We start from the raw sequence: 15,880 nt of genomic DNA on the forward strand, positions 1-15,880 counted from the left end.
ATGGTATGTAAAGGACATCATAAACAAAATCAAAGGGCAACCTACAATGAGAGAAAATTATCTGCAACTTAATTAACATACATGACTAACAAATCAATAAAACAAATGTCATTCCAGAAAAATAGGCAAAGATTAAAAACACACAATTTACAAAAAAAAATATATAAATGGCTAATATGCCCAAGAAGAAAAAATCATCAGATGATTAGCAAACAAGAATACAAATCCTACCAAAATAATTATGTTTTTCTTGGAGTTCTGCTTCTTTCCAATAATGATAGAAGCCAATACTGAATCTATACTAAAGAAATAATCAAGACTGTGAAAAATTATTTGGCTATAAAGATACTAAAGTGTTCTTTAAATAAAAACTGGGAAAAAATCTAAATGTGTAACACAAGTGGACTGTTCAATAATTATGGTACATATATTCAATGGTATCCTAAACTGCTATTAATACTATAAAAGACTAATAAAAATAAGTAAAATGAACAATGCTGTATGTATATGATCTTATTTTGGAAGATATACACCATAATATTAACAGTAATTGTCTCTATAAAGGGGTTACAGTTTATTGTCATTTTTGTGATATTTTACATAATGAATATAAATTTCACATAATGAATACAAAATTCACATAAATGAAGACAAATTATTTTATTAAACATGTCAAAATTTTACATAATGAATATATGTGTTATTTTACATAATGAATATACATTCTACATAATGAACATACATTATTTCCTTAAAGGAGTCAAAAAAGGTTTGGGGCTTCTTCAAACATTAGCTCTTTTTGTTTTTGTTTTGTTTTGTTTTTTTATGAGAGAGAGAATCTTAAGCAGACTCCACACCCAGCATGGAGCGCATCGTGGGGGGCTCGATCTCAACCCTGAGATCGTGACCTGAGCCAAAATCAAGAGTCTGACACTTAACCAACTGAAACACCCAGGTGCCCCAAACATTAGCTCTTTTTATTTTTATTATTTATTTATTTTTTAAAAGATTTTATTTATCTATTTGAGAGAGAGAATGAGACAGAGAGAGAGAGCATGAGATGGGGGAGGATCAGAGGGAGAAGCAGACTCCCTGCTGAGCAGGGAGCCTGATATGGGACTCGATCCCGGGACTCCAGAATCATGACCTGAGCCGAAGGCAGTCGCTTAACCAACTGAGCCACCCAGGCGCCCATTTTTATTTTTTTTTTAAAGATTTTATTTATTTATTTGTCAGAGAGAGAGAGCATGAGCGGAAGAGGGGCAGAGGGAGAAGCGGGCTCCCTACAGGACTCAATCCCAGGACCCTGGGATCATGATCTGAGCCAAAGGCAGACGCTTAACCAAATGAGCCACCCAGGCATCCCAACTCTTTTTAAATGTCTCTCCTTACCACACAGCCTTCAGCCTGCTTGCAGGAGCATGTTGGACTAACAAGTACTTCTAACTGTTTTCTTATTTTCTCATCATCTTCCAACACCTGTGTGAACTTCTTCATGAAATCCTGAGCCTTACCAGGATCTGGCAAATTTCCTTAAATAAATTAAAATTCAGTAAAAATACCATTTTAGAAATTTCTCAAAATAATAAAAGATCAACATTTTTCAGTCTTTTTATTACTTTGATTAATAATCCTAATTTACACATTCAGTTTAGTTTAATTAGAAGTTGTGGAACAACTTCAATACTCAATTTTCACAAAATTCTGCTTTCTAGAAATATGAAACAAAATCACTGCGAAGGAACATCTTTGTAGGAAAAGACTGAACTGGCTATTTCTAAATAACCCCTTACAATATTTAAGGGCACTAAATATCAACCTGAATGATACCAATTTATTACTGTCTCCTTGAGCTTGTTATGTACATTGTTCTCTTGTAACTTCCAACAAGAGATCAGTAAGTTTTACCTTTAAGAAACTATTTTCCTGTATTGCATTAATTTGTTAAACCATCCAGAGATAATTCCTATACACATGCTATCATTCAATAAAACATGCTGAGCAAAATGTTTCAGGTGTTACTGTCGGATATGTCATTATTGCATGAGAAAGGATAAATCCCCGTAGAATCAAAGATGATTTCTATACCACTCTCCTAATATACTGATGTATCAAAACACTTATGAAAGCTAGTAAAATGTTGATCCCAGTGTCTTCTGGGGGGGAGGGAGGCTACTCACAACTGTTATAGAGGACCAGACTAGGATACTTCCAATAACAGAAATTATAATATAGAACTATGGACTATAATAAAAATTGTAGAAACTCAACTAAATCTTAAAATATAAATGCAGTAAGTGCAGTCTTCAAGTTCATATACAACTTTGAAATTCCATTTTAAGTCTTAGCTAGATCACTGAGGATAATAAGAACAAAGTGTTCCTATTATAAATACTTGACTATATGATCTTTTCATGTTTCTATAACACAAAAAATCTACTGTACTGTCTTCAAATAATTTTGGAAGATGTCACTTTACAGCCCCTCCATAATGTATAGGCATCATACTAAAGGCTACAATAAGGTCTACTATTCAAGAAACAAACAGAATTGGGGCGGGGGGAGTGGGAGGAAGAGAGAGAGAGGGAGAAGGGAGGGAGGAAACAAATTAAAAAACCCTTTAATTCAGCATTCTACAAACGTACTTGACCATGAAACCCTTTTTTCTAACAATACTATTAGCACCTATACAGGATACTAGCATTCCTCAGAACAGAATTTGGGAAAACAGACAGGGGTAAAAAAATAGAAAAAATATAGATGACCTCCTTTAAGAGAGAGTATCCACAGCCAAACAGCAAGGAGATAGTTATTAAAAAGCAACAGCAGAAAATCACTTGCTTTAAGTTATCTAAAGAAATTGAAAACTAATTTATGTTTAACTGCCCAAGACTAAAAGATATTTTGGTCCTAAAGCCTTACTCAGGCTAAAACTCCTATCACTTAGTCTAAAACTCAGTTAATTCAGTTACTGTTCTCTTCAGTATTTGAGCATTACTTCCATACACATCTTGGAATATTTGTTAACATCTCAGAAATTCATCTAAGATAGATCTCTTCACTATTCCCAAGTGGAAGCTCAGCAGAAATGTTCCTCCAGGTGTTCCTGATATTCCCTTTGTCCATGTGCTGCACTATACACAGTGATCTCTGAAGCAGGAGGAAAAGCAAATGCCCTACAAAAACAGCTACTTTACCCATTCCCTGCACTGAACAAAAGAGATGTGCTACAAAATCCTTTTGTATTTACTGTCAAATGCAATTAAATAACATTTTATTTGAAATCCCTGGAAAGCAAAAAAGCAAATTAGTATTTTTTTTTTCAAAGAAGCTCTTTTGTAATTATTATGTATACACTTTACTCTAAATTTTGGCTTAGAATGAAATTAGCTTCAAATAGAGTCACATTAGAGCAAGCACAGATTCAGTTTTCACAGTAAGCTTATGCAACAGTTTGAATGAATTCCCAAAAATAAATTTATGTAATAAATCCTTTCTCCAGTTCTTGCTCATACCAACACAAAAAGAAAAAGAAAAATTCTGTGTAGCAAAGTAAATGAAAATTAAAAAAAAGAAGAAAAGCTGAAGCTGTTGAAAAAAAAAATCAATCAGAAACACTTTATACTCTTTTCCTATATTATCATAGCCTAAAATGAAACTCCATGAAACACTTTAAATTATCAAAAAGAAATATTTCAATTAAACCTTAAACTCTACATGTAATATTTGAAATAACTTACTTGTAATAACCATCACTTTTGAAAATATGGCCTTGACACTGGCGTCTGTCTGTAAATCACACACAAAAAAGCAAAATTAACATTTCCTAACAATAATCTTCGTTATACCCTTCAGAAAATTAGATAAGCAAAACCTACTAATGCTTCAGGCCCACGCCCTGACCACCACAACTGTGAGCTCCCTCTTCAGTTACGTTTAAACTCCATGAAGTGAATGAAAGGTGAATGTTCTACTGTTGTCATCTCTCCCCCCTCACCCTGTTTTGTCATCCTCTAAACAAAAGGAGACTACTACACCAACCTTTTGAAACAGGGAGATATTTTGTTTTCTCTAGCAATGAAACAGGGCAACTAAGTGTAAAAAAGGAACAAAATAACCTGGTTTTCAAGTTTGAAGCTTATCTCAAACAAAAAGTTCACAAGTATATAATTCTGAATGACCTGAGGTGTTCCTAAAATTTTTAAGCCTGAGGATTATAAGGCATAGTCATGGAGCTTACGGGGAAGACACTGGATAAAGACAATTTTAAGAAGATGCCACTGACATGTACAAAAGATTTTTACAGGAGTGCTACTTACTTGCTGTATCAACATAGTATTATTTCAGTGAATGAATGTGTTCACCACATTGTACCCCATGTAAAGTCACATGTACAAAAGATGTTTCTAAGAGTGCTAGTTATTCACTGCACCAAGTTAGTGTTATTTCTTTAAAAAAAGATGTCTTTGAGCAACTCTGTATAATACACTGAACTAGAAAAACATTGGCGTGAAGGCAACAAATCAAATAAATACACAAATAAACCATCCCTATTCACAAGGAGCTTCCTAAGAGGAAGCAAGAGACAAAACATAAAATACAAGAGTTAATTCCCAAATATTTGGAATTTAAAGTATTTGAATGTATCTGTCTAGAATCATGTAAGATATCTGTTGTTTAATTTGGGGAGAAACAGGTATTGCTGGGCTGTGAAGAAGTTGATCCACATGAAAAAGAAACAGCAGCAACAAGAGTACAATACTGGAAATAATGTCACTTTGAGTGACACTGAGTAAACGAATTTAGTTAAATAAAGTAGAAGGGCTACAGTGCTGAACTAAATAAGAATATTTATCAGACTGAATAATGAAGAAGGCAAAGAAACATTCACTGATTAATAAGTATGTAAGAGTCTTCCTAGTAAAATAGGAAGAAATATAAACACCCAAAGGATAAACACAGCTTTGCATTTTTTCTACCTTTAACTCTATAATGTCTACTATATTTCTTGGTATAAAATGAATACTAAGTAATAAGAGACTATTACTTCTCCTTTCACTAGAATTCCACTTTGGGCTACCATCTTCTTCCATTTGATTTCTGCATCAACCTCCCATCACATTAATGAGAATTCCCTCTTTAACCTGGACAACTCAGTAATTATTTTGAATTTCCTCTTTAGCTTGGACAACTCAGTAATTATTTTAAGACAATTTAAAGGAAAATTCCACAAAGTAGAAGACATTAAAACATTTTAATTGAATTATGACTGTATTTTGTTATTTCACATGAGAATGAAGTCATGAGACCCTCCCAAGTTGCTATCAACAGGCAAGGGGAAGAAGTTCCCACTAAATAAATTTTAAAGGGACAGTGAGAGTCAAAAACAAAGTTATTTTTTATTAGTCTCACACATCATGCTGTTCAACATATGATCTGCACACTTAACATACTACTCTACTGCTATTATATGACTTCAATAATGCCTAAAATCAGGAATAATTTTATATACATGCATATAAAAACATCTGGTATTTTTAATTAACACCTTTGCAACTCTGACTAAAAGGAAGTAAATTAATACAGCTCTAGGTAGCAAACAGGAGCACTTTCTCCAGAGCTTAACTGAAATACACTAACTTACTGCATTCCAACACTGACTGAAAATACATGTTTATTGGCTGAAGCACACTAACTTAATTGGGAGTTTTCCAATTTTGTTCCTTGGCAGACAAAGTACTGAAACAGCAGAATCACTACAATTAGTTTTAAGTCATCTATTATAAGAAAAAACTTATTCTAGCAGGTTCAATAATTACAGGTTTCAATAAACCATAAACAAAGAGGTTACTATTCGCCTCCCCTTACATGAAACAACTCCTCTCTACTGACCTCTGTTCTATGAGCATGCAGTGTATGTATGTTTTGTTTTGTTTTGTTTTTTGGAGGGGGGGTTTAGGGGACTGGGGGGGGTTCCACTAAGGACTGAAAAGAAATTAAAAATAACAGTATATTGTTATTTTTGTGTGTTATATATTTCCTTGGATGCAATTTAAAATGGCCACACATACTGCTTTTTTGATGAATTATAACTTTTATAGGCCTATATACAACATTCTCAAACAACATTCTAGGGGAAAAGAACAGCCAGAATCATTCTAAAAGTCTAAAAAATAAAATATGATTCATCAACTGGATGAATACCACCATTAACTTATAATTATGAAAACCAAGTAGTACATTAAAATTACTGTAATATTAATTGTAAGTAAAAATATAAAGATATGTAATTAAAATTACATGACATTAAAATTTTCTAAAACCAAAAGACTATACAATGGGAGCATTTTAGTGTGGCAAGATAAAGTGCAATTTTACTCTATTTTCTGTGCTTTCAAAGATATGGAGTCATTTCCTGGTTTTTTTAAAGCCACAAAAAAACTTTAATTCTGAATGCAAAGAAATACATTCTCTTTCCTGTTGGGTATCACTTTTTATATAGTAAATGTAAACTTTAAATTTTTCTATGCAATAAGTTTCTTAAAGATTTCATTGTTCTAAATTAGAGATCATAATTTCTGGAGTAGAACAGTTCCACACAGAAACAGTTGTTCAACACCACTGTAGCAGTGGTAAGGAGTAACTAAAATACATGCGTTTTACAAAACTTATCATCAAAGGAAAATTTTTCATTAAATTTAACTTACTTTGGGTTGCTTAATTAAGTCAAGCAAATCCTTCACTTGATGCCGGAGCAGATTTTGACATTTCCACATTTCATTCAGTGCTCTGCAAAACACAAACACATAAATTTAAATAACAAAACAATAAAAATCCTTCCAGAATATTCCAAATATATTGGGTTTTTTTTTTAAGGTCAAATTAAAAAAAGAGATGACAGAGATGAGGTAAAATTCACAGAACTAAGCAACTGATGATGTATGGAGCAAAAGGGAAGAGGTATGAACATGTGAAGGGATATCTGTATCAAAAGAAAGTAAGTGGTTGTGTTTTGTTTTATATAAAAATAGGGAAGAGCTATCATTACCTGCAATATGTGTGTAAACTAGGATATAGGAATTACCTACAGAGATAATAAACTTGAGAAACAAAGGAATATTTGATGGAGTAAGGTCCTGCAGTGGGCAGGATGAAAAGGAATCAAAGCCACAAACAGAAGAGTTCTAGTGCTGAGAGAATGGGGTATACTTTTTCCTAAAACAGAAATATTTATATTGTAACTTTATATATTACATGTTTATGTATATTATTATAAAAATGTAGACTATGTACTTATAGGTAAGTATACAAAGTTAGTCATTATAATAAGATTAAAATGTATAAACCAAACTGATGTAAAAAAAAAAAAAAAGCTCTCACTTGTTTTATTTAATCCTCAAATTCTGTTTAGAGTTAGAATCTATGTGTTTAGATTTTTTTAAAGAACTATTAATTTATTTATTTATTTGAGAGAGAGAGAGAAAAAGAGAGCACACATGTGAGTGGGGGAAGGAGAGAGAAGCTCAAGGAGACTCCCCACCCAGTGCAGAGCCCAAGAGGGGGCTTGATCTCACAACCCTAAGATCATGACCTGAGCCAAAACCAAGAGTCAGAATCCCAACCAACTGAGTCACCTAGGCACCCCTATGTGTTTAGATTTTTAAGTACTCACTGAGGCCTACAGTCTGAAGTATAGCTGTTACAGTTAACTAAATAAAACATTTATTATTACCTATAATATATAACATATATTCTATATACTCCATATAAAATATATAAATATATTTATACTACATAAATTTGACATGTATTTATATCCTATCTATATTTACTAGGTTATATAAATATGTGTATTTACATATTACTATATGTAAGTGAATATTATTTTTATATGGCAAAATTTTTGATGTCCTCTTAATATTTTTGTTTTCAGACAGAAATTGAAATCTAAAATTATACACATACTCAAGAAAATATGCAGAAATCATGAGAAGTTAATGTTACTGAAATATTAATTTACAGAATTCAGAACCACACATATTTTAATATTCGAAGAGGAAATTTTCCAAAACCAAATACTTTTCATTATTTTGTTTTCAGTTACCTACACTTCATTAACCTCCACTATCACACATATTAAGCACTGCCATAAAACAGTAATATAGTACAAAAGCATATAAAACCACCTTTTTTTTCGACAAGACAATTAATTGTTAAAAATTTTCATTTTCCTCAACACTCTGTTTTAAGAATACCTTTGGATACTCTTATGGAAATAGTTTAAATTTGGACACTTAAATTCCTTTACAGTAGTCATCTCAAAATGGTACTGGCAAAGCAACAGCATTTTATCTTAGAAGTTAAATTTAAAATAACTATACTGTTCTCAAGTTATTAAATTTCCATAAAAGTTTAATTGAAACACTTTAAGAATGTACACATTAAAAGAAAAATGACCAGTATACAGAGGACTATAAAAATCTAGTAACTAAGAGTTATGTAATTAAAATAATTTTCAAAGAAACAGAGTAGTCATCTGTGAAATTACTTCTGAACTCCAAAGTCAATGAATTGTCTCTTGCTTCTTAACACTTCATCATTACTTACAACTTCTGACAGGCCTGGATTTTGAAACTAGCCTTCACTTAAAATACTTAAAATAAAGCAGGAATTATTACACCTCTAATAGCAATTTGTTGATTTAAAGATGAAATCTCAAGCAATTCCAAAGCTCCATTATAAACTATGATGGCTATAGTGTAAATCAAAAAGCGACCATCACTAACTAAGATTTTGTACTGTAATATATTTTTAGGGAAACCATCCTCTCAAGTACTTTAGTAAAATTATCTTAAGCAGCAAAGACAATTTATCCTTGTGCTTGCCTTCCTAAATAATCCTTTAAAAAGAAAAAAAAAGTAGAAATAATATTACTACAACAGGAAGACAAATATAATTTAATATGAGCCTGAATTCCAGCTCTGTCACTAAATAAACATGAAAAATTTGATTAGAGAATGGATATTCTTACAGTTATTACCTGTCTAGTCTTCTTACTAGGGCTTTGCACTAACTCAAAGAAAAAGGCAGCTACCATCAGGTGGCTGTCAGAAACCTGTACAAATGTTGAAGAGAACCTCTCCTCCAACATTCTGCTCCCAGTTGGCAAAACTGCCCACCAGACACAGCAGTACAAAAACAGTCTAGATGAGAGCCTGCCTAATGAAAGACATCATATCCATGACACCTGAAACTACCACTAACTCTTGTCATTAACAGTTGTTCTAGGAAGCCTGGGGGAGGTGGCAACACACATCATGATCGGAGAGTACTCAAGCCTGCCTCTGCTCTCTTTTTCACTAATCAAGATATTTAGTGGGACACCTGGGTGGCTCAGTCGGCTAAGTGTCCAACTCTTGGTTTGGGCTTGGGTCATGATCTCAGGGTTGCGGGATCAAGCCCCATGAGTGAGGCTCCCCACTCCGTGGGGAGTGTGCTTGAAGATTCTCTCCCCCTGCCCCTCCCCCTTGTGCAGACACGTGTGCATGTGCACACTTTCTCTCAAATAAATGAATCTTAAAAAAAAAAAAAAAAAAAGATGGTTAACTTAGGGGTTTACCCAAAATTGATACACATCACAAATTTTAAATATAGGAAGTATTCTGTCTTCCCCAAAAGAATATGGTCACAGAATAAAATATATGGTTCTTTCATAAGAAAGATCTTATCAAACAAGTTCTTACCATGAACCTGCCTGCCAAGCAGCTATTTTTAAGTGCCTTTCAAACTAATTAGAGATTATAAATTCAAATGAATTCTGGGCTAGAATAGTAATGTAATGAATAAAGTAGGACAGATGTTATAATACAGAGTGGTGAGGACTGTGATAAGATTAGAAACATTATTGAAAACATCAAGATTATTACTATTCAGGAAAATGAAAAAAAAGATGAGACAAAATTTAAGACCCAAAAGATTTACAAAAAATAAGATGTAAAGAAAATGAATGACCAACAAGCTATATATATTATGGATGAATCTTAGGAATGTAAGAAAATGGGGGGAAAAGTTCACAGAAGACTATATCCACAATTCACTTTCATAATGTTCAAAAATAAGCAAAAATAAATATTATGAGGGATACATATACATATATATGATGAAACTGTTTTATTTATTTTATTTTTTTGATAAAACTATTGTTCAAAGATTTATTTATTTATTTTAGAGAGAGAAACAGAAAGCAGAGGGGAGGGGCAGAGGGAGAGGTAAAGAAGCAGCCTCCACATGAGCATGGAGCCCAACATGGGGCTTGATCCCAGGACCCTGAGATCATGACCTGAGCTGAAATCAAGAGTCGGTAGCTTATCTGACTGAGCCACCCAGGCGCCCCATGATAAAATTATTTTTTAAAAAGGAAATGAAAAATACATAATTAAGGTTAGTGGTTTCCTCTAGGTGGAAGACAGGAGGATGAAAGGGAGAAGAGTTCACAAGTTGGCTGTAGATTCACAGATATATTTACTTTATTACTATGCTTCGAAACTCATATGTGATTTCTTTGTATGCATTAAATATTTCAGAATAATAAATGTAAAGACTTTTGGAAAAATAAATCACAAATGTAAAGTTAAAAGTATTAAAGTAATAAAATGTTAAGTATTAGATTTACAGTTGGTTAGTTAATTCTAAAATGTTGGTTAGAATTAAAAAATCATTTAAAAAATATTATAAATACCTTAAGTGTTTTAACTTAAAACAGATAAAAATCTATTCACTTACCAACCATTTTTGTAGAAACTATTGGATCTATAGACTGGAATTTACTTTCAACTTTTCCAAGGCATTATTTTTCAGTGTATCTCTTGTGATTAGCATTTTTACTTTTTAATTCAATCAAACATACTTGTTATTTAAATGATAAATGATATCTGATATATGTAGTTTTTTTTGTTTTTTTTTTTAAGATTTTATTTATTTATTCATGAGAGACAGAGAGAGAGAGAGGCAGAGGGAGAAGCAGGCTCCCAAGGAGCAGAGAGCCCGACGCAGGACTCGATCCCAGGACCCTGGGATCATGACCTGAGCCGAAGGCAGACGCTTAACCATCTGAGCCACCTAGGCACCCCATATGTAGTTTTTTTTAAAGATTTATTTATTTGAGAGAGAGAAAGTGCACAAGCAAGCAGGAGTGCAAGGTGGGGGGTGGGGGGAGCAGTTGCAGGGCTGGATCTCATGACCCGGAGATCACTACCTGAGCCGCAATCAACAGTTGGACGCTTAACTGACTGAGCCACCCAGGCGCCCCTGATCTATCTATCTATCTATATATAGTTTTATAACTGCTATTTAGTGTTTTCGATTTACAATTATGTTTCATTTCCATTTCTCATATTAAAGTTTTCATTAATTCTTTTTTGGTCCTATGGTTTTGGAAGCCAACATTCTAATTCTGTTCTTTCAGAGCAACTCAAATTTTTAATTCATACACTTAATTTACAACCTAATTAACAATTAGGCTCACTCTTCTATGATAAAAGAACCACAGAACATTTTAGCTACATCTTACATGCTGTTATCTGATAGGATCCACCTTGTATTCAAAACTCTTCACAAAGGCACAGCACCAATCAATCAGAACAGGTGGCAGTAGAACAAGGGCCTGAAGGTCCTTCTGCTGTGCCCAGGCACAGGCGAAAGTGGGGTGGGGAGATGATCCCAGGGACTCTCAAGAGATCTTACATACTGTTCCAGGAAGGGTGTGCTGGCTAAATATCAGCCAGGATGCTAACCTAGTTTTTAATCTTCACCTCCTTCCCTTGTAAAGAAAACTTTGTTGTTGTTATTATTGTTGTTTTTATAGGCATTATTTAGACCTGCAAAAGTGTTTGAAAATTTTGTCACTTCTTACATCCTATTCCTTCCTTCTGAATTTTTTTTACGAAGAGAAATTATTATTCTTTAGTAATTTTCTCAAGTAGGATATATGAGTGGTGAACTCTCATTTTTTGCTTAAGAGTGTCTTTCATTTTTACTCATGAATGACAGGTGAGCTGAGTCAGAAGCCTAGACTATGATTTGACACAGACTGTCTCAAATAGGGATGGAGTGGGGAGTGTGCTATATATCTTACTCTCATTCATTCCAAGAAGCCATCAATTGCACCATGAATAAAAGGATGCACTCTAATTCTAGAGGTGTTAGCATATGACAATTGTATGCTTTAAAATCAATTAAATATGGTAGTAACATATTTTACTGTATGCGTATAAAAAGAATGAACTTTGGAACCAGGTAGAGTTCAAATCCTGACTCTGTCTCTTACTACTTGTGTGATTTTGTGCAAGTTAACTGACCTCTGGAATTCAGTTCCTCATGTGAAAAACAGGAAAAAATATCACACGAGGGGTTGGCAACCTTTTCTATAAAAGGCCAGATAATAAATATTTTAAGCTTTATGGACATACAGTCTCTGTTGAAACTACTCAATTCTGCTGTTAAAGCACAAAAGCAGCCACTGATAATACATACTCCTCTGCCTGAAATACAGCAGATAATAAGAAATTTACATTCTCCCCTCTACAACTTTTTCTCCAATGTTTCTATGAAAGGTATAATTGGCACATATAATAATTTTCATGCAAGAAGTCAAAAGTCCCATTAAGCAGAGGTAGGAATGAAAATTATATGCAGCTCCTTAGACTTCCAATTTCTGAACATTTAATCCCCCACTTTTTTTTTTTTTAAGATTTTATTTATTCATTTGACAGACACAGCGAGAGAGGGAACACAAGCAGGGGGGAATGGGAGAGGGAGAAGCAGGCTTCCCTCTGAGCAGGGAGCCCGATGCGGAGCTCGATTCCAGGACCCTGGGCTCATGACCTGAGCCAAAGGCAGACACTTAATGACTAAGCCACCCAGATGCCCCTTAATCCCCCACTTGAACTACATTTGCTGGAATGCAAAGGACCTACATTTTCTAAAACCTAGAGCAAATCAATCTTTAGGTTTCAATTTCCTAACCGTCAGTATGATTCAATTAGTAATGTCTCTTCCATGTCCAAAATGCCAATTCTGTATAAGGGCGCTCAAAAGTATTTTCTGAATGAAAAATGGCCATTAAAATATATTTGTGCTTACCCGTATGCCAAACTAGAACACTATGTTGAGGCTATGCAGCACAAAAATATGTACCCTACTGCCCTACAGCAAAATTCAAATGAGCATGAGGTCAAAATAAGGTGGTAGGATTTTCTCAGTATGGACCTTAACGCCTTAAGGGAAAAAAAACAAACAAAAAGGTACATCAATACTTCTTGAAACAACAATATGAACGTCTGGGGAAAAAAATCAAATCCTGAAAGATTCCATGTCAATCAGCTCTATTTTTTAATTGCTTACAAAAATCCTTGTTAATCTCATGTTGATAGCAGTACCTTTGAAAAAACAGCCAAGTATTTTATTGTATCTGACCATTTAAACAATGTTTGTATTACATAAATTGCTAACATTTAAAAATACAGTTGTGGTTTTTTTCCCCATAAAATCCAATACACTGAAAAAGATGAAAAGAACAAAATCTGACATTTGAAACATACTTCACAGCATTTAAATCCAGTGTGGCATACAAGTAATATAAGCACTTCATCCGTTCTGTAGTTTCCAAATTGTGGGGAACCATGTATTGGGCAAAGATGCGTTCAACAAGCAATCTACAAAAACACAGAGAAGGTACTGTAATGATTTTTTTTAAGTATTAATTTGTATATAAAATTCCAAAACACACAAAGAATACATATAAAAAGTTTCTGCTTTCTAAATGGAGAGGAGATTTCAACTGAATGATTCCTTCTATAAGAAGAGGGGCTCAAAAAAGATTTAGCTGGATGTACTGGCAGGAGCCCTATACCCAGCTAAGATAACTACCTCTGCGTGACCTTGAGTGTATATGAGGGATTCAATTTCCTTATCTGAATAATAAGTGTTAAAAAACCAGGTCCTTCCAAATGACAAATTCTATGCATCTCTAAGTTAAAATTATAAAGACATTTTTAAGATTCTTCCAAGTTTCTGGAGTAAGCATCATGAAAAGACCTGGTTAAAAGTTAAAAAAAAGGCACTAGCAAATAATAATGCAAATCTCCATGCAATGATGCTGCACACTCAAAAAGTCTAAAAATGTCAATTTTATAAAAATAATAACTACGAAGTTTCTCAATGTTAACGTAAGATACCTAGTTCCTAGTTCCTAATAACTTTTAAAACTGTAAGGTGGCCTACTGGTTCTTAATTTTCTCATTCTCATCTATTATGGGTGAGACCATTTGGATCTAAAAATTTAAAATAAATCCAAGTGAAATCCTGCAAGCAGGATTCACAGATCTATTTACTACTAAATGGTTAGGATCCATACAAGATCTAATCTTATACTGCAATAGAAAAATACAAAGATTATATTCAGATAATGTGTTTCAAATAAAATTATAAACTGTCTTTTTATCCTTCGGTAGAAACTTGTTTATTTAAAATGTCTATAATCCAAAAGGCTTATTTTCATTTATTTGAAAACATTTTATTTGAAAAATAACCTATGAAATAAAATTTAAATTATTACACATTTCTACTCTTAAGTACAGCTCTGTTTAAAAATAGTATACAAAAATGAACATAAAAGCTGTATCCCTCCCTAAAGTTTTATGTCATTAGTGCTTCATTTATGGCTTGGTGGAAGAAAACTAGTCACTCACTACCTTTAACTTGCAGTAAAAACTGAGAGACTTTAAAGTCATAAAGAAAGCAGCTTACCTAAAACAACAGATCAAAACAGCTTAATACACCAAAAGCACTATATATTTTAGATATGGTGTCCTTAACTTACCGATCATCAATACTATTTTGATAATATATGTGTAGCAATTTGTCTTTGATCCATGAAATCTGTTTTGCAGCATCTTTTCCAGCCGCTGATTGTAAAGCATACTTCTTATAAATTTGGGCAAGTCCCATCATGGCTTCTTTGCGCACTCTCCACTTAAAGTAAAAACAAAAACGCTTTCTTAAAATTTAAAAATGCTCACATTATATTTCAGGAAAGTCTGTTTTCTTGTTTTTAAGTTGCTTTACACAATATATCTTCATCAATCCTCAGTTACTGGATATCAATTTATAAAGACTATGAAAAAAACACAACTATCATTTTAATACATCTACTATATAAGTTACAGAGATATCAACATGTATAAAGAATTCTAATGCTTTAATATCTTAAACCCATCGTTACCTCTAAAAAACAAAAGTTAATCACCATCACAAAAAGTCACTTAGAATTGGTAAGGGAAAGTATGCTACAAAATTTTAAAAGGCAAAGAATGAGCTAATTGTGACCTATCCCTTATACATTTTTTCCACTTACGGCGTACATTAAATATACTTCAATTAAAGGTACATGACACTGGTTTCATCAAATGCTGAGTAAACACACTCAGTTCATTTTGTATATTTAAGAATCAAGTGTAAGAGGAATGTATTCAACTATTTTTTAAAATACATATTTGCTATAATATATCTAATACTGCTTCATTAACTTGGGATGAGTTTATTTTTTAATTTTACACAAACAGCACTACAATCAGTAAGATGTTAGTAATGTTTAGAGCTTCATGAAGCTACACAGATGTTTCTTTTTTTTCTTTGCAGTCTGTCTTGATTGTATATTCTTCTTAGTTTTTCTTTAAATTACTTACAGCAGATTAAGAACAGTCCTTATCTCATCCATCCACTGATACATATTGAAATAAAAGACTTCAAAAAGCCTTACTCATAAAATAACAATTCAATTTGTTTGTAGGAACTTTCTAATTCTCTATCTTATCTCTAATTC

General features: G+C 33.0%; 1 protein-coding gene across 11 annotated transcripts in view; it reads right to left on the reverse strand.

Annotated features, from left to right (window-relative positions):
* The window catches only part of PDS5B (PDS5 cohesin associated factor B), a 201,093-nt gene that overhangs the window by 79,342 nt on the left and 105,871 nt on the right, over positions 1–15,880 (reverse strand). For all 11 annotated transcript variants that reach the window (XR_010410041.1, XM_064586217.1, XM_064586223.1 and 8 more), the window contains 5 exons: positions 14,879–15,030; positions 13,599–13,712; positions 6,708–6,789; positions 3,741–3,789; positions 1,393–1,532 (listed from right to left, as the gene is read on the reverse strand). Coding sequence is in view for 10 of the 11 variants with exons in the window: in XM_064586217.1 (XP_064442287.1) it covers positions 1,393–1,532; positions 3,741–3,789; positions 6,708–6,789; positions 13,599–13,712; positions 14,879–15,030 (537 nt within the window). In the remaining variant the exon portion in view is untranslated. The remainder of the gene's footprint in view (positions 1–1,392; positions 1,533–3,740; positions 3,790–6,707; positions 6,790–13,598; positions 13,713–14,878; positions 15,031–15,880) is intronic.

Source organism: Mirounga angustirostris, unplaced genomic scaffold (assembly GCF_029215605.1).
Source record: "Mirounga angustirostris isolate CCGP_5_RB_7025 unplaced genomic scaffold, mMirAng1.0.hap1 SCAF_3, whole genome shotgun sequence".
In the NCBI taxonomy this organism is placed as follows: domain Eukaryota; kingdom Metazoa; phylum Chordata; class Mammalia; order Carnivora; family Phocidae; genus Mirounga; species Mirounga angustirostris.